Source organism: Scyliorhinus canicula, chromosome 15, assembly GCF_902713615.1.
Source record: "Scyliorhinus canicula chromosome 15, sScyCan1.1, whole genome shotgun sequence".
Lineage (NCBI taxonomy): Eukaryota > Metazoa > Chordata > Chondrichthyes > Carcharhiniformes > Scyliorhinidae > Scyliorhinus > Scyliorhinus canicula.
Genome location: NC_052160.1, coordinates 41,130,991 through 41,149,459, shown reverse-complemented (window position 1 = coordinate 41,149,459; position 18,469 = coordinate 41,130,991). Strand labels below are relative to the sequence as shown.

The window sequence follows — 18,469 nt, the reverse complement described above, 5'->3', positions numbered from 1 at the left end:
CTGTTTCCATCCAACACTGTGTTCCATTCAGCTTGGGAATAATGGCATGGATGGATTGCACTCGCGATGTATTCTCTAGAACGATACAGCGCAGTACAGGCCCTTCGGCCCTCGATGTTGCGCCGACATGGAAAAAAAACTAAAGGCCATCTAACCTACACTATGCCCTTATCATCCATATGCTTATCCAATAAATTTTTTAATGCCCTCAATGTTGGCGAGTTCACTACTGTTGCAGGTAGGGCATTCCACGGCCTCACCACTCTTTGCGTAAAAAACCCACCTCTGACCTCGGTCCTATATCTATTACCCCTCAATTTAAGGCTATGTCCCCTCGTGCTAGCCACCTCCATCCGTGGGAGAAGGCTCTCGCTGTCCACCCTATCTAACCCTCTGATCATTTTGTATGCCTCTATTAAGTCACCTCTTAACCTTCTTCTCTCTAACGAAAATTCTATTCTCTGTGGAGTTTTCAAACTTTTCAATAACTCCCACTTGGAATGTTTTATCCAAGAAATCATCTTCTGGATCCATTGCATTATCAGGGTCAGACTCATCCATTTGGAGATGTACACGTCTAATGCGACTGCTTTAAATTCGGTCTTTGACTTTTAAATTGTGGTGCAGATCTGCATTGAGCAGCATAGTGGTTTAGTCTCCCACATTGGAGACATTGTTTGCCTTTCGCAGGGTATTTTTTTCAGAAGTGGGCATTTCCACACTTCATGCACACCATCACGTCAACGGCATGACGTTCCGTGTGTCTTTGCGCATGCGCAATGCGGTTCTCGGCCGTTTTGCATCTTTTTTCACACTGCGCATGCACAGGGCCCGGGTTTGTGCATGCCAGATGGCTGCCGTTGGAAACATGGAGCCTCTTCAATCGGGACTAGGCTTGGATGCACTCGACCTCGTGGAGGTTTTCTTTTAGCAATCTTGTACTGTAAGTATCAATTTTTTTTTGACTGTCCATGCACCAAACGTGTTTCCATAGCGATTTCAAGAGTCTTTTTTAAAATTTAAGTAATTGCTCTCTCAGAGATCCTTCAATTATTCCAAATACTATCTGGTCTCTGATCATTGAGATATTTAGTGTAGCAAAATTGCAGGATTGAGCTAACAGTTTACGGTTAGTAAAAAAAGCTGTTGAGATTCCTCTTTCCCTTGCATCCTTTTTTTGAAGATGTAGCGCTCAAATATTTCATTTGTCTGGACCTTGCAGTTGCTATCAAATTTTTCAAGGATGTTTTCAGACTTTGTTTTATTCTGACCTTCTGTGTAGTTAAAAGAGTTGTAGATCTCTATCGCGTGTTGACCAGCCGTAGTCAGTAAAAGCTATTTTTCGAGCATCTGTCGCGTGTGTTAAGTCAGACGCTCCTACATACAGTTGAAATTGTTGTTTAAACAACCGCCAGTTAACATTAAGGTTAATGGTGATCCTGAGGTGATGAGGAGCTTGTGGTCTGACCATCGTGCCTGGAATCAGCAGGTTTTGTTCCGAACGCGATGCTTCTGTTGCTGAATATCTATCTGGGTCTCTCTCTAAATTTTACTAGGTAGATACAGTAGCTACTCTGGTACCATATTATATTACTTGGTTTGAGTAATATATGTTACTAACTGTAGATGATGTTGAGGAACACTCTGCGAAGTAAACTTAGAATTTATTAAGTAATGACAAAACTAATAAATGAGTTTGGCACTCTACTGATCTAACTCTAGCAACAAAGTAAGAATAACTAACTGTACAAACTGTATCCAGGCTACACGTGGTGGCTGGACTGAGATCTCTCTGCTACACCGATGTTGTGCCTGTAACTCGTGCTGAAAGTGCGAGAGAGAGAGCTTCTGGGAGCTCTGGTTATATAGTGGGTCATGTAATGCCCTCTAGTGGTTATGCCACAGCTGGGCCTTGTGATTAACCCCTTAGTTACATGTCTGTCTACATATCATTATAACCCCCACAACCCAAAAATGTGTAGGTTAGGTGGATTGACCACGCTAAATTGTCCCTTAATTGGAAAATAAATAATTGGGTACTCTAAAATAAAAAAAAATAAAAATAGATCTTGGAATTTGGTTCCAAACGCACCAAATTGATTCCATGTGCAACTCTTGCCATCTGGATGTGAGAAACAAAACATTAATTCCATCAACTTGTGCTGCAATGCAGTCCAGGTCTTCAGAGGCAGAGGTGACCGACTCTATCACCTTCTCTTTGAATCCTGGGCTTTTTGTGTATAGTTTGTCACTGAGGTTTACTGTGCCGTGTAGTGACTGAGCAAATTCCTTCAATGATTTGAAAACCCTTTAATACAATATTGTGCCTTCGTTACTTGACTCATTTTTTTTTGTTTCAGATTGTTCTAACTGAAATTTATTATGATGGATTCCATCGCACCTTCAGTGATGGTGATGCCTTGGATACTATTCATGAAAACGACTGTATCTATGCTTTTGAGTTACCCGATGTCCATATTGGTCAAAGAGGTAAGTTTGTGTCCAAGAATTAAACCAGAGTGCCTAATAGCTTGATTTTGTAAAGCTTTATTTAGACTACTTATATTTGTAATGTGACTGTGTGTTTTTTAGACAAACTCTGTTAAATAGATGGTTGAGAAATCATTGATCATTTTTCATGGAACTTTTTTTGGGTGGATTTTCTGCTCAGGACCTCTTGGCTAAAACAGTTCGCTTCTATTCTGTGATCAATCTCTCAATGTCACAGATTATAATTTTGTTAATTAACATGTCTGCAGGTAAGTGATTGGTTGGTGACTGGAGTGTAGTTTTTCTTTTCCCTGAGGTGTTACCATGCGGGGCACAGTGGTTGCTGAGTGAATGCTTGCTGAGAAGGGGAGTAATTTTTTAAAAAGCTTACTGTTGGGAGTTTCCAGCTAAATCCGGTCGGAGTGAGGACAGAGTGACTGCTGGGTAGGTAGTAAAGATTTAAATTGTTTGTGCAGGTCCATAACAGCTGATTGCTGTTCTTGTGTGGGGCGCAATGGTTGCTGGTTAAGTGTTTTATTTTTACCTCTATTTAAGTTGGGCAGTTCCTAAACCTTACACACTACACTTGTAGTGTCCCCCACTCTTCCACCTCCTTTAACCTAAGGGGTAGAGTGAATAACAGGTAAGCTCTATCTTTCTTTTTCTTTTTTTTTATCTAGAGGGGATGGCAGGGGAGGCAGTGCAATGTTCCTCCTGCAGAATGTTTGAGGTGAGGGACGCCATCAGTGTCCCTGCTGATTTCACCTGTGGGAAGTGCCCCATCTCCAGCTCCTCAGAAACCGCATTAGGGAACTGGAGCTGGAGCCGCATGAACTTTGGATAATTCGGGCAGCAAGAGGTGGTCATAGATAGAAGCTTCAGGGATGTAGTTACGCCGAAGAATCAAGATAGATGGGTGGCGGTGAGAGGGGCTGGGAGGAAGCAGTCAGTGCAGGGATCCTCTGTGGTCGTTCCCCTCAGTAACAAGTATACCATTTTGGATACTGTTGAGGGGGCAACCTACCAGGGATAAGCCACTTTGAACGGATCTCCAGCACTGAGTCTGTCCCTGTTGCTCAGAAGGGAAGGAGGGAGAGCAGGAGAGCAATAGTTATTGGGAACTCGACGGTTCTGTGGCAGCGGGAGAGACTCAGGGATGGTATGTTGCCTACCGGGAGCCAGGGTCCGTGACGTCTCGGACCTTGTTTTCAGAATCCTTAAGGGGGAGGGGGAACAGTCACAAATCGTGGTACACATCGGTACCAACGACATAGGTAAGAGAAGGGACGGGAATTTAAAACAGGAATTTAGGGAGCTAGGGTGGAAGCTGAGAACCAGCACAAACCATGTTGTCATCTCTGGTTTGTTGCTGGTGCCACGTGCTAGTGAGCTGAGGAACAGGGAGAGAGTGCAGATAAACACGTGGCTGCAGGGATGGTGTAGGAGGGAGGGTTTCAGGTACGTGGATAATTGGAGCACATTCTGGGGAAGGTGGGACTTGTACAGACAGGACGGTTTGCACCTGAACCAGAGGGGCACCAATATCCTGGGAGGGAAATTTTCTACGGCTTTTCGGGGGGGGGGGTGTTTAAACTAATTTGTCAGTGGGCTGGGAAAGCGAGCTGTAGTCCAGAAGCCAGTGTTGAGAGTAGTGAGGTACTGAGGAGGGAATCAAGGTCGCAGGAGTGTACCAGCAGACAGAAATGTGGGTTGAAGTGTGTCTACTTCAATGCAAGGAGCATCCGGAATAAGGTAGGTGAACTTGGAGCGTGGATTGGTACTTGGGACTACGATGTTGTGGCCATTACAGAGACGTGGTTAGAACAGGGACAGGAATGGATGTTGGAAGTTCTGGGGTATAGATGTTTCAGTAAGAGTAGGGAAGGTGGTAAAAGAGGTGGAGGAGTAGCATTGTTAATCAAGGATAGTTTAATGGCTGTAGAAAGGCAGTGCAAAGGGGATATGCCTACTGAGGTAATATGAGCCAAAGTTAGAAATAGGAAAGGAATGGTCACATTGTTAGGAGTTTTCTATAGGCCCCCAAATAGTAATAGAGATGTGGAGGAAGAAATTGCAAAACAGATTAAGGATAGGTGTGGAGATCTCCGGGTAGTTGTCATGGGTGACTTTAACTTTCCAAATATTGATTGGAACCTCTATAGGTCGAACAGTTCAGATGGGAAAGTTTTTGTCCAGTGTGTGAAGGAGGGTTTCTTGACACAATATGTGGATAGGCCGACAAGAGAGGGGGCCACATTGGATTTGGTACTGGGTAATGAACCGGGCCAAGTGTTAGATTTGTTTGTGGGAGAGCACTTTGGAGATAGTGACCACAATTCGGTGTTTTTCACTATTGCAATGGAGAGGGACAGGGCCATACGGCAGGGCAAGGTTTATAATTGGGAGAGGGTTAATTATGATGCAATTAGGCAAGAATTAGAAAGCATAAGATGGGAACAGAATCTGTCAGGGAAAGGCACAAATGAAAAGTGGAGCTTGTTCAAGGAACAAATACTGCGTGTCCTTGATAGGTATGTCCCTGTCAGGCAGGGAGGAAATGGCTGTGTGAGGGAACCATGGTTCACAAAAGAAGTTGAATGTCTTGTCAAGTGGAAAAAGGAAGAGTATGTAAGGTTCAGTTGGGTCGCTTGAGGGTTACAAGGTAGCAACGAATGAGCTAAAAAAAGGGCTCAGGAGAGCTAGGAGGGGGCATGAGAAGTCCTTGGCGGGTCGGATCAAGGAAAACCCCAAGGCTTTTTACTCTTATGTGAGAAATAAAAGAATGACCAGGGTGAAGGGTGGGCCGGTCAAGGACAGTAGTGGGAACTTGTGCATGGAGTCAGAGGAAATAGGAGAGGCGTTGAATTAATACTTTTCTTCAGTGTTCACCAAGGAGAGGGGCCATGTTTTTGAGGATGAGTGTGTGATACAGGTGGGTAAGCTGGAGGAGGTAGATGTTCTGAGGAAGGATGTATTAGCAATTTTGAAAAACCTGAGGGTTGACAAGTCCCCTGGGCCAATGGGATATATCCAAGGATTCTTTGGGGGACAAGGGATGAGATTGCAGAGCCTTTGGCTTTGATCTTTGGGTCCTCACTGTCCACGGGGATAGTGCCAGAGGACTGGAGAGTGGCGAATGTTGTTCCTCTGTTCAAGAAAGGGAATAGGAATGACCCTGGTAATTATACGCCAGTTAGTCTTACTTCGGTGGTCGGTAAGTTAATGGATAAAGTCCTGAAAGATAGGATTTATGACCATTTGGAAAGATGCAGCTTAATCCGGGATAGTCAACACAGATTTGTGAAGGGTAAGTCTTGCCTCACAAATTTGATTGAATTCTTTGAGGAGGTAACTAAGTGTGCAGATGAAGATAGAGCAGTTGATGTCGTATACCTGGATTTTAGTAAGGTATTTGATAAGGTTCCCCATGGTCGGCTCATGAAGAAAGCAAGGAGTTGTGGGATAGAGGGAAATTTGGCCAATTGGATAAGTAACTGGCTATCACATAGAAGACAGAGGGTGGAGGTGGATGGAAAATTTTCAGACTGGAGACCAGTTACAGGGATCAGCGCTGGGTCCTCTGCTATTTGTGATTTTTATCAATGACTTGGAGGAGGGGGCTGAAGGGTGGGTTGGTAAATTTGCTGATGACACCAAGATTGGTGGGGTAGTAGTGGATGAAGTGGAGGGTTGTTGGCTGCAAAGAGACATTGATAGGAATCAGACCTGGGCCGAAAAATGGCAGATGGCGTTTAACCCCGATAAGTGCGAGGTGATTCATTTTGGTAGAAAAAATTTGAATGCGGATTACAGGGTCAACGGCAGGGTTCTGAGGAATGTGGAGGAACAGAGAGATCTTGGGGTTCATGTCCACAGATCTCTGTAGATTGCAACTCAAGTGGATAGAGCCATGAAGAAGGCTTATAGTGTGTTAGCGTTTATTAACAGGGGGCTTGAGTTTAAGAGCCGTGGGGTTATGCTGCAACTATATATGACCCTGGTGAGACCACATTTGGAGTATTGTGTGCAGTTTTGGTCACCTCATTATAGGAAGGATGTGGAAGCATTGGAAAGGGTGCAAAGGAGATTTACCAGGATGCTGCCTGGTTTGCAGGATAGGTCTTATGAGGAAAGATGAGGGAGCTAGGGCTTTTCTCTGGAGCGGAGGAAGATGAGAGGTAACTTAATAGAGGTTTATAAGATGATGAGGGGGATAGATAGAGTGAACGTTCAGAGACTATTTCCTCGGGTGGATGTAACTGTTACATGGGGGCATAACTATAAGATTCAGGGTGGGAGATATAGGAGGGATATCCGAGGTAGGTTCTTTACTCAGAGAGTGGTTAGGGTGTGGAATGGACTGCTTGCTGTGATAGTGGAGTCGGACATTTTAGGAACTTTCAAGCGGTTGTTGGATAGGCACATGGAGCACACCAGAATGACAGGGAATGGGATAGCTTGATCTTGGTTTCAGACAATGCTCGGCACAACATCGAGGGCCGAAGGGCCTGTTCTGTGCTGTACTGTTCTATGTTCTGTGTCTTGAAATTTAGCAAATCTGCATATGTTTCTAATCATCTGATTCTGTATTTGTTCTCAGCCATGCTTACAAACATAAATCAAAATAACTTGAAGTACAGCACTGATCACCGGTCCACAGCCTACCCCCTTGGAGGAGTGAAACAGGTCAAACTGGAGAGAGTGTACAACAAAGGTTTAGGACATGAGAAATGGATGTTTCTGGTGTGTAACCAATGCTGCTCTGGGCAGCAGATAAAAAGGTAAATTATCCAAATGTTGATTCAATTCACATTTATAAGTAATTGAATATTTCTGCAATGTTGTCACAAAGTTGTAGAATATCAGTTTTAGGGATGGAATTGTTGGTGTGCAGTTGTTTAAATATGTGGTACCAATGAGAACACGTGCGTAAATTGTTCACGTTGCACAGCAATATGCTGTGAGTCTGTAAGGAGCTTCATTAAATCGTCAGAGGTACTGAGTAAATCACAAGATCCAGGATTGTTTAAAAAATCCTCCACATTTGGGGGCCATCAGTTTCCATGACTGTTTATTTTTGCCAAGTGCCCATTTTCCATTCCCCAGAGCATTCTGACTGCCAAGTGTGTTATAAGTCGCTTGGTATTGAACTTGAATATCGCTGAAAATAGAGACATGTTGCTTAGCTTTTCATCTTGCACACATTAGGACAAATGCATGAATGCCAAATTTTAAATGTTCACAACAGTTTATACCACAGGGTAGTGATTGGTTGGCAAGTTGACTCTGATTGGCTAAGGCATTGCTGTGGAGAAAACAATGGGTAAACTACAGGCTAACCATGCTTAAACATGTTCCTCTGGCTATTGTAATAGGCAGCGTTCAGATCATACTCGATCAGCCTGTGCTTGCACAACACACAAATGTGATTCTGCAATTGGGCAGCATTTGCTGAACAATCTTTGAGTGCGCTAATAGCTACACTATCAAACAGTTTAAGATAGCCTTGCTTGTAATGTGGCTCATCCCTCATTAGATGCAATACAGATTCATGGACAGGGATCTGTTCACTGCCTTGCACCTTTTTTTAAATACTCTGATGCATGGAAAGCCTATAGTTTCTCAATGACAATGCCTCAGCCAGAGTTAACTTTCCAATCAATCAGCACACTTTTCTCCTAAAGTGTTGTGATTTAAAATTCTTGTGTTTGTCCTGATGAATGCAAGATAAAAAGATTCCGTAACATGTCTGTATTTTCAGTAATATGTATGTTAAATAACTGCCTGATAAATGAGGTATTGTGTTAAACGTGACAATGGGTAAGTTTGGGTCATGTACAGAGTGGCAGTGTTCAGCAACCTCTTGTTTTGCCATTGAATCACTTTTTTATTACATTCCTGATTGCTTCATTTCCAGTCAGTAATACATTGCCCCAGACTGTAAACTCCCCAAACCTTCAGTTGTGTGGGGGTGACTTGATGTAGTTTCTGCTCTATGAAAGTTGTTTTAAAATTTTTTTAGAGTACCCAATTCATTTTTTCCAATTAAGGGGCAATTTAGAGTAGCCAATCCACCTACCCTGAACATTTTTGGGTTGTGGGGGCGAAATCCACGCAAACACGGGGAAAATGTGCAAACTCCACACGGACAGTGACCCAGAGCCGGGATAGAACCTGGGACCTTGGCACCGTGAGGCAGCAGTGCGACCACTGCACCACCGTGCTGCCCTGCTCTATGAAAGTTTAAGTTTAGATCAAATGGATTGGGGTGTGGGTGTAGGGTGAGTGATGGAGGTGGTGATCTGTTACATTGGGATACTTCTCTTCCTGGGTTTGATTGAAATGAAGTGATGTGAGGGTGCGCATATAGTTGGATCAGTCCAGAGGGAGCAGGGAGCTTGCCCCTGCCTCCATCTTGGCATCCGTTGCTGTGAAGCAGTTGTTTCACAGCGCCAGGGTCCCAGGGTCACTGTGCGGAAGTCTGCACTTTCTCCTTTTGTCTGCGTGGGTTTCCTCCGGATGCTCCAGTTTCCTCCCACAAGTCCCAAAAGATGTGCTTGTTAGGTAATTTGGACATTCTGAATTCTCCCTCCGTGTACCCGAACAAGCGCCGGAATGTGGCGACTAGGGGCTTTTCACAGTAACTACATTGCAGTGTTAATGTAAGCCTACTTGTGACAATAAAGATTATTCTTATTGTTACCATCAATAAAACAAAGCTGGAAGGATCTCTAACTGACAAGGTTCGACCTAGCTAATATGACTATAATCCATTTTAATCTATTAGTTCTCTTATCAACTAGTCCTGTTTCCAATATTGTTGATTTTTTAAAAGGCAAAACATACAATTGCCAATCGATATGGGAATTTTTTTGTCCCTTGTGGATGTTGTGGGATTGAGCACACGGGCTAATGCCCACTTTCAGTGGTATGTTGACACCATACACACTTTTGAGCCATCTTCCATAAACACGCAAGCTTGTTTGTTAATTTAAATCCGAATTCTAATTCTGTAGTCTTGGCAGAATGATTAATGAAACCGACCTATGTAACTTAATTAACTAATCCAGTTAAATGGTTAACACAAAAGCAGTCTAGTTACAGACTTGGGGTTAATGGTTTTGAGGAATAAAATTTAGGGTTCAGACTTTGTACTGATGTTTCAATGAGTCCTTGAACTGTGGTCAATTAATTTCTGACTTTGTTTTCAATTGTTTCTCTCGTCTCCAACTCCCTATTGCCATCCGTTTTCTAGGTTTGGTCATCCCTTTGTACTCTGTTTGGATCGTAAAATAACATGGGATGCACTGCAAAAAGATATATTGGAAAAGATGCGACATCTGTTTAGGCCAGGGATGTTCACTGAGGTAAGAGAGGCTGCTGGGTTCCCATAACCTAGAGAGTCATTTAAAGGAACACTCCGGGTGAAATAACAGCACCAGCACAGGATCCAAGATCAGACCAGAAGATGGAGCAGAATTAGGCCATTCTGCCCATGAGTCTGCTCCGCCATTCGATCATGGCTGATATGTTCCTCATCCCCTTTCTCCTGCCGTCTCCCCATAACCCCTGATCCCCTTGTTAATCAAAAAATCCCCATATTAATCAAAAGTATCAGAATCAAGAACATCAGATTTGTGTTTGAGGTGCTGTTACCGACAGGGCTATAGACCAAGAGGTGGAAAGTGGAATTAGACAGTTCTTAGAACATAAGAACTAGGAGTAGGAGTTGGCAATTAAGCCTCTCGAGCCTACTCCACTGTTCAATACGATCATGACTAATAACATCATGGCCTCAACTCCACCATCCTGCCCATTCTCCATAACCTTTCAACCCATTACGAATTAAAAATCTCTCTTAACTCCTCAAATTTACTCACTGTCCCAGCATTCATTGCACCCCGGAGTAGCGAATTACACAGATTCATAACTCTTTGGGAGAAGTAGATTCTCTTCATCTGTTTTAAATTTACTACCCCTCGTCCTGAGACTATGACCTCTTGTTCTAGAATTTTCCACAAGAGCAAGCATCCGCTCCATGTCTACTTTATCCATACCTTTTATCATCTTGTATACCTCAATTTGATCTCCCCAAATTCTAGAGAGCATAGACCTGAACTGCTCAATCTCTCTATACGACAAACCCCATATTTCTGGAATCAATCTGGTGAACCTCTTCTGAACTGCCTCCAATACTATCACTTTTTGCTCAAATAAGGGGACCAAAACTATGCACAATACTCCAGGTGCAGTCTCACCAATGCCGTGTGCAGTTGTAACAACACTTACTTCCTTTATACTCTGTTCCTTTCGTTATAAATGCCAACATTCCATTTGTTTCTTTATTACCTGCCTAACCTGCATGCTAGTTTTCTGCAGATCATGCATGAGGGCACCCAGATCCCACTGCACCGGAGCACCCCGAAAACTCTCTCCATTTAGATAATAGGCTGCTGTTCCATTTTTCCAACCAAAATGGATGACCTCACACTTATCCATGTTATTTTTTTAAAGTTTAGAGTACCCAATAATTTTTTTTGCAATTAAGGGGCAATTTAGCATGGCCAATCCACCTACCCTGCACATCTTTGGGTTATGGGGGTGAAACCCATGCAGACACACGGAGAACGTGCAAACTCCACACAGTGACCCGTGGCCGGGATTGTACCCGGGTCCTTAGCACCGTAGGCAGCCGTGCTAATCACTGCTCCACCGTGCCGCCTCACTTATCCATGTTAAAATCCATCTGCCACATTTTGGCCTGATCAACTAATATCCATTTGTAAGGTTCTTGTTGCAAATAACTGTCCAACGTATTTTAGTGTCATCTGCAAATTTGGCTATAGAACCTTCTATCCCTGTAACCAAGCCATTTATATAGATTGTAAATAGTTGGGGCCCAGAACCGAACCCTGTGGCACCTCACTAGTTACATCTTGCCATTGAGAGAAATACGCATTTATCCCGACTCTGTCTTCTGTCCGTCAGCCAGTCATCGATCCAAGCTAATAAATTACCCCTAACCTCGTGTGATCTAACCTTGTGGATTAATCTTCTGTGTGGCACCTTATCAAATGCCTTCCTGAAGTCCAGATATACTACATTTACAGCATCCCCATTATCCACTTGGCTTGTTACATCTTCAAAGAACTCTCGCAAATTATGATTTACCCTTCATAAAACCATGCTGACTCTGATGGATTGTGTTTTGACTTTCCAAATGTCCTCATATTACTTCCTTAATAATGGATTCTAACAATTTCCCCAACAGCTGACATTAAACCAACTTGTCTGCAATTTCCTACTTTCCGTCTCCCTCCCTTTTTGAATAAGGACCTTATATTAGCATTTTCCCAATCCACTGGAACATTTCCGGTGTAAGGGAATTTTGGAATATTACAGCCAATGGGTTCACTATCTCCAGAGCCACTTCCTTTAACACCCTAGGATGTAGGCCATTAGGCCCTGGGGATTTGTCTGCCTTCAATCCCAATAGTTTGTTGAGAACTGTTTTCCTATTTATGCTGATTGTTCTAAGTTCCACCCTTTCTATTACGTCTACATTACCCATTCCTATAGGGATGGTACTAGTGCCCTCAACCGTGAAAACTGAGACAAAATATTGATTTAGCATCTCTGCCATTTCTGTGTTCCCCAGTATTAATTCTTTGGTTTCAGCTTCCAAGGGACCAATACTTACTTTAGCCACTCGCTTCCCTTTTATGTACTTATAGAAGCTTTTGCTATCCTTTTTGATATTTTGAGCTAGCTTTCTTTCATAATTTATCTTCGTTCTTTTTCTTACTTTTTAGTAACACTGTTTATGTTTGAAACTTTCCCAATCTTCCAGCCTGCCACTGGTCTTTGCAACACGGTATCCCTTAACCTTCTAAACTCCAATGAATACAATCCCAGGATCCTCAGCCGTTCATCATATGTTAGACCCGCCATTCCAGGGATCATCTGTGTGAATCTCCGCTGGACACGCTCCAGTGCCAGTATGTCCTTCCTGAGATGTGGGGCCCAAAACTGGACACAGTACTCCAAATGGGGCCTAACCAGAGCCTTATAAAGGCTCAGTAGCACATCGCTGCTTTTATATTCCAACCCTCTTGAGATAAATGACAACATTGCATTCGCTTTCTTAATCACAGATTCAACCTGCATGTTTACCTTTAGGGAATCCTCGACTAGCACTCCCAGATCCCTTTGTACTTTGGCATTATGAATTTTCTCACCGTTTAGAAAGTAGTCTATGCTTGGATTCTTTTTTCCAAAGTGCAAGACCTCACATTTTCTCACGTTGAATTGCATTAGCCATTTCCTGCACCACTCTCCCAAACTGTCTAGATCCTTCTGCAGCCTCCCCACTTCCTCAGCACTACCTGCCTGACCACCTAACTTCGTATCATCGGCAAACTTAGCTAGAATGCCCCCAGTCCCTTCATCCAGATCATTAATATATATGGTGAACAGCTGCGGCCCCAACACTGAACCCTGTGGGACACCGCTGGTCACCGGCTGCCATTCCGAAAAAGAACCTTTTATCCCAACTCTCTGCCTTCCGTCAGACAGCCAATCCTCAACCCATGCCAGTAGCTCACCTCGAACACCATGGGCCCTCACCTTACTCAGCAGCCTCCTGTGTGGCACCTTATCAAAGGCCTTTTGGAAATCCAGATAGACCACGTCCACTGGGTTTCCCTGGTCTAACCTACTTGTCACCTCCTCAAAGAATTATAACAGGTTCGTCAGGCACGACCTCCCCTTACTAAATCCATGTTGACTTGTTCTAATCCGACCCTGCTCTTCCAAGAATTTAGAAATCTCATCCTTAACGATCGATTCTAGAATTTTACCAACAACCGAGGTTAGGCTAATTGGCCTATAATTTTCCATCTTTTGTCTTGATCCTTTCTTGAACAAGGGGGTTACAACGGCGATCTTCCAATCGTCCGGGACTTTCCCTGACTCCAGTGATTTTTGAAAGATCTCAACCAACGCTTCCGCTATAACCGGATTGACCCTGTGCCAATTAGCTTGTAGCTCAGGTAGTAATTCAGAGATAATAATAATAATCGCTTATTGTCACGAGTAGGCTTCAGTGAGGTTACTGTGAAAAGCCCTTAGTCACCACATTCCTGCCCCTGTTCGGGGAGGCCGGTACGGGAATTGGACCCGCGCTGCTGGCATTATTCTGCATTACAAACAAGCTGTTTAGCCCACTGTGCTAAACCAGCCCCTGATTGTTACCTTTTTGGCTCTGCTTTTTAATTTAGCCCCTAGCTGCTCATATTCCCTTAGCAAAGCTTCTATCCTTGTTCTACCTATGTCATTGGTACCTATGTAGACCATGAAAACTGGATCTTTACCCACCCACTCCAAGTTCCTCTGCAACCCAGATAAACTATCCTGAACCCTGGCACCAAATAGGCAATACAACCTTCGTGTGTCTTGATCCTGGTAACAGAGAACTGTGTCAATGCCCCCAACTATACTATCTCCAATGACGACTGCATTTCTCTCTCTGCCTCCATTTGAATGGCATCCTGTACCACGGTTTGCTCATCCTGCCTGCACTCACCATTCCTGTGCACCCAGGGAGCAAGAATCTCAAACCTGTTGGACAACGACAAGGGCCGAGGCTCCTGCAGCCTTGCTTCCTGGATCCATCTACCTGCCTCACTCGCAGCCATACCCTCCTGTCCCTGACCACTGGCCAAATTAAGGGTAGTTAGTCTAAGGGTGTGACTGCCTCCTGAAAGACAGCATCCAGGTATCTCTCCCCCCTCCCTGATGTATCGCAGTGTCGGAAGCTCCGAATCAGCTCATCAACTCTGAGCTGGAGTTCCTCGAGCAACCGACACTTACTACAGATGTGGTCACTAGGATCACAATGGGGTCCACCAGCTCCCACTTCGTACTGTCAATCGATCTTTCTTGTGGAGCATTTAACCACTTCGAAAGTTACGAAAAAGAGGCTAAAAAGATACCTGCCCACCCACATTCTCAGTTGAATTTGATGTGAGATATCCAATTGTTCCCCAAAGGCAAACTCTGCTGCTGTAGCCAAATATATCCTTTAATTAATAATTTAATTAGATGAAATTAGATGTTAGCAAGTGAGCAATACAGAAATATGGAGGGGGTGGTGGTGGCGGTGGGTGCAGATGTAGCATTGTGGAGCGACTGTGTGCCTGACTTTAGAAAGAAATCCAGTGAGTTTGGGAATTTTGTGAAAATCCCAGTGTGAGAAACCAGAACATAATTCAAAGTTTGTAAGTTTAATAACTAAGCGGGCGGCACAGTGGTTAGCATTGCTGCTTTAGAGTGCTGAGGACCCGGGTTCGATTCCGGCCCTGGGTCACTTTCCATGTGGAGTTTGTTCTTTCTCCCTGTGTCTGCGTGGGTCTCATCCCGACAACCCAAAAGATGTGTAGGGTAGATAGAATGGTCACACTAAATTGCCCTGATTGGAAAAACAAAATTGGGTATTCTAAATTTATAAAGAAAAAAATAACTAAGTAGGTGATGTGCGGTTCATTACAATTCAATCAATTTGAGAAATTGGATGTGTACCAATAACTTGAGAGTATTTAAATACTTAGTGGCTGTCTTAGATAATTGAAATATCTACAATATAAGCAGTAGTGAGATTGGTTGACAATGTAACAGTTTCGATGTTTAGATCCTGTTGCTGTATCTCGGTCATCTATAAACATCTACAAAAATGTGTCAGTTGCTGCTTTTTTTCCTTTGGCTTTCCACATTGTGTTAAAGGTAACAATTACATGGGAGCTCTCTCTCTCATGCAAGTGGTTACTAAACATCTGAGCATTGTGAGGGAGCAGTACCTGGGATAAATTAATCTGTGGTTAAACCAATCTGTTTTAAAAGGCTTGATTTTTGCTACTGCTAGATTCGAATGTGCATTCCTTTCAAATTGCATTACCGACCGCCTTGATAGTTGGTGCCTTTATCCATAGTACCGATCTATACTGTAAAGATTCATGACACAAATTAGCAACAGAATACTGAGGTTTAAGGAAAGGTTAGAAAGACTCGGGCAGTTGGGTTTGGAAGAGGTGTCTGAACAGGAGCCTGAGGGTGTATATGGTAGCAAACTGAATCGAAAATGTAAAACTGAACTGCAGCATTCAAGAAAAGGAGGCACGATAGGCAACTTTAAGACTGATGTCAGGCAGCCCTTCAGAGAGGCAGAGAGATTAGTTAGCGAAGGGAGAAATTCCTGATGTTCTTGAACATGTATTGTGATGAGGACAGGGGTTCGAAGGTGATGCTTTCTGGAATAAGCCAAATGCGTCTGCATCGGGTTTCAGATTGATAGAATACGAGGAATCTGAAACTGAAGGGTTGGGAAAATGCAGGACAAAGAACAGGGAAAAGATGAAGGTTTTTTGACATAACCGTGCTCTCCTGATGTTGTCTAACCTTTGCTGACTTCCTGCTGTCTTGTGTTGAAAGCAGAGTGAAGGGCTGCAGCCTCATGTTTTTACATTATCGTTGCTCTTTCCCTAGGTTGGTCCTTTCAGTCTGCGAGTGCTTGGAGGTGGTATGGGAAAGTCATACCTTTCACCCCAGGAAGAGTATCCCTTGTGCCAATTGGCGGCAGAAAGGTAATTCCTCATTTGATACATTATTTTTGTTGTGTAAGCTGGATTCTTCACCAGAGTCCAGAGTGGGGACATAATGAGCTGCACACTGGAAATGGGGGCTTGAGGCTAGTTTTACAAATTATGGCAGGGAATCTCTGAATATTGGCATTCACCAAGTTACAATGCGTAGTTAAAAGTTCAGTACCTAACATGCAGTTTGAGTGAGATTGAGTTTGCTCATTACATTATCATCAGCAATGGTTTGCTTTTAACATTTAAGCAAAATTGTACAGTATCTTGTGTAATAGATTTTTAAAAACTCCCAATAATTATTTTTCCTCAACACCCACCCTCATAAGGCCCTTATAGTACTCAGAGTTACATCCCACCTTGGTTTGTTATGATGCTCAGTATGTAAGGGAGGGGCGAGTGGTTAGCACTGCTGCCTCACAGCGGCAGGGGTCTGGGTCCAATTCTGGCCTTGGGTAACTGTGTGGCGTTTGCACTTTCTCTGCGTCTGCGTGGGTTTCCTTCAAGTGCTCCGGTTTTCTCCTCCAGTCCAAAAATGTGCAGGTTGGGTGGATTGGCCATGCTAAATGACCTCTTGGTGTCCAATGATGTAGATTAGGTGGGACTTCAGGGATAGGGTGGGAGAGTGGACCTTGATGGGCCGGATGGCTTCCTTCTGCACTGTAGGGATTCTAGGAAACTCCACCTGTGTACTCAGCTAATTTTGCTCTGAATATGTCTGTGTCGAATCAGTGTCCAGGCTGTGAACACAGGTCCATTATTCAAAATTTGTCCATCTAAAAACTGGACATTTTTTCTCGGGGAGATCTCGGCGCTGTTCTGGAAATGGAGTAAGCACGAGAATGAAGAGGCCATTGTCTGGCTGATCCGAGAGGAAGGAATCAGCGAGAGTTGTGCTCACAGGGGGGGCCTTAGTACTTCAGTTGGTGAAGGCATTTCATTAATAATTTGAGGTTCAATTCCCAGTCTTTCGTAAATCAACTGAAGGTTTTGCTAAAGGAATTATACCATTGGCCTTCGCTTCCCTGACTATAAGAACATAAATTTTTATTTTAAAAAATGTTTAAAAATAAATTTTAGAGTACCCAATTATTTTTTTCCAATTAAGGGGCAATTTAGCATGGCCAATCCACCTACCCTGCACATCTTTGGGTTGTGGGAGCGAAACCCACACAAACATGGGGAGAGTGTGCAAACTCCACACTGACAGAGACCCAGAGCCATGCTCGAACCTGGGACCTCGGCGCTGTGAGGCAGCAATGCTAACCACTGAGCCACCATGCTGCCCCTACAAGAACATAAATTCAGCCAGAGTGTGCTCTCCTAGTATCTGTGGGCATTCTCTCTCTGTAAATTGGGAGGTTCTGCAATGTAAAGATGGTTGCGGCGGTCAAAGTGCGGCCTTCAGTGTTTCCACTCCACCTGCATGATCTCCTCGAGCACCTGCCTGTTCAGAGCCTGTCAACTGGGTTTTTAGTGATGAGAATGATGGTTACATCCTAGGTAACTAAGGGCTGGTTTAGCACAGTGGGCTAAACAGCTGGCTTGTAATGCAGAACAAGATCAGCAGCGCGGGTTCACTTCCCGTACCAGCCTCCTCGAACAGGCGGTGGAATGTGGCGACTCGGAGGTTTTCACAGTAACCTCATTGAAGCCTACTTGTGACAATAAGCAATTCTTATTATTAACTTTTGTCTAAACAGTTCTACAATGAATTAAGCAAATGTGGATGCTGGAATGTGAAACAAGAAGAGAGGATGATGGAAAAACCCAGTAGGCCCTGCAGCATCTGTAAGGAGAGAAAGCAGAGTCAACATTTCAAGGTCCTTTTGAACTGAAATTCCATCAAAGACCCAAAGGACTCAAAATGTTGCCTCTGCTTTCTCACCTTACAGATGCTGCTAGTTCTACAATGAGATGGGAATGGAGAATCGATCATACACACAAGCTGGTGGACAATTCAAAATCCCAAAATTCGGCATGATCTCGGTCCTGCGGATGCCGGATTTTAGACATTGAACCTGCACTACTGAATCTGTCTGAATAAACAACCCCATTTATTGCTGGATTATGTCAGCTTGCGCTAAAGGCACTGTTTAAATACAGGTTGTTGAGATTTCACTAGTGATTTTCTCTGATACGTTAGTTATCTTGGAGACTGCAGAATAGAAATTTTTGTACTGAGCTTATTTATAAATGGTACATTGGAATAACCCCAGGGCTCTGGCTATACTTAGGCTACAACCCATTGCTAAAACTGCCTGAGCTTGTAGATTTTTTATCACAATATGAGACTTGGGCTTCAACCCTAAAAGTGTTTAAGGGGCAACGAA

General features: G+C 43.6%; 1 protein-coding gene across 1 annotated transcript in view; it reads left to right on the top strand.

Moving 5' to 3' along the window:
• The window catches only part of usp31 (ubiquitin specific peptidase 31), a 150,231-nt gene that overhangs the window by 110,738 nt on the left and 21,024 nt on the right, over positions 1 to 18,469 (top strand). Inside the window, exons 6-9 of the mRNA XM_038819667.1 lie at positions 2,361 to 2,490; positions 7,091 to 7,271; positions 9,746 to 9,857; positions 16,030 to 16,127. Coding sequence (XP_038675595.1) covers positions 2,361 to 2,490; positions 7,091 to 7,271; positions 9,746 to 9,857; positions 16,030 to 16,127 — 521 coding nt within the window. The remainder of the gene's footprint in view (positions 1 to 2,360; positions 2,491 to 7,090; positions 7,272 to 9,745; positions 9,858 to 16,029; positions 16,128 to 18,469) is intronic.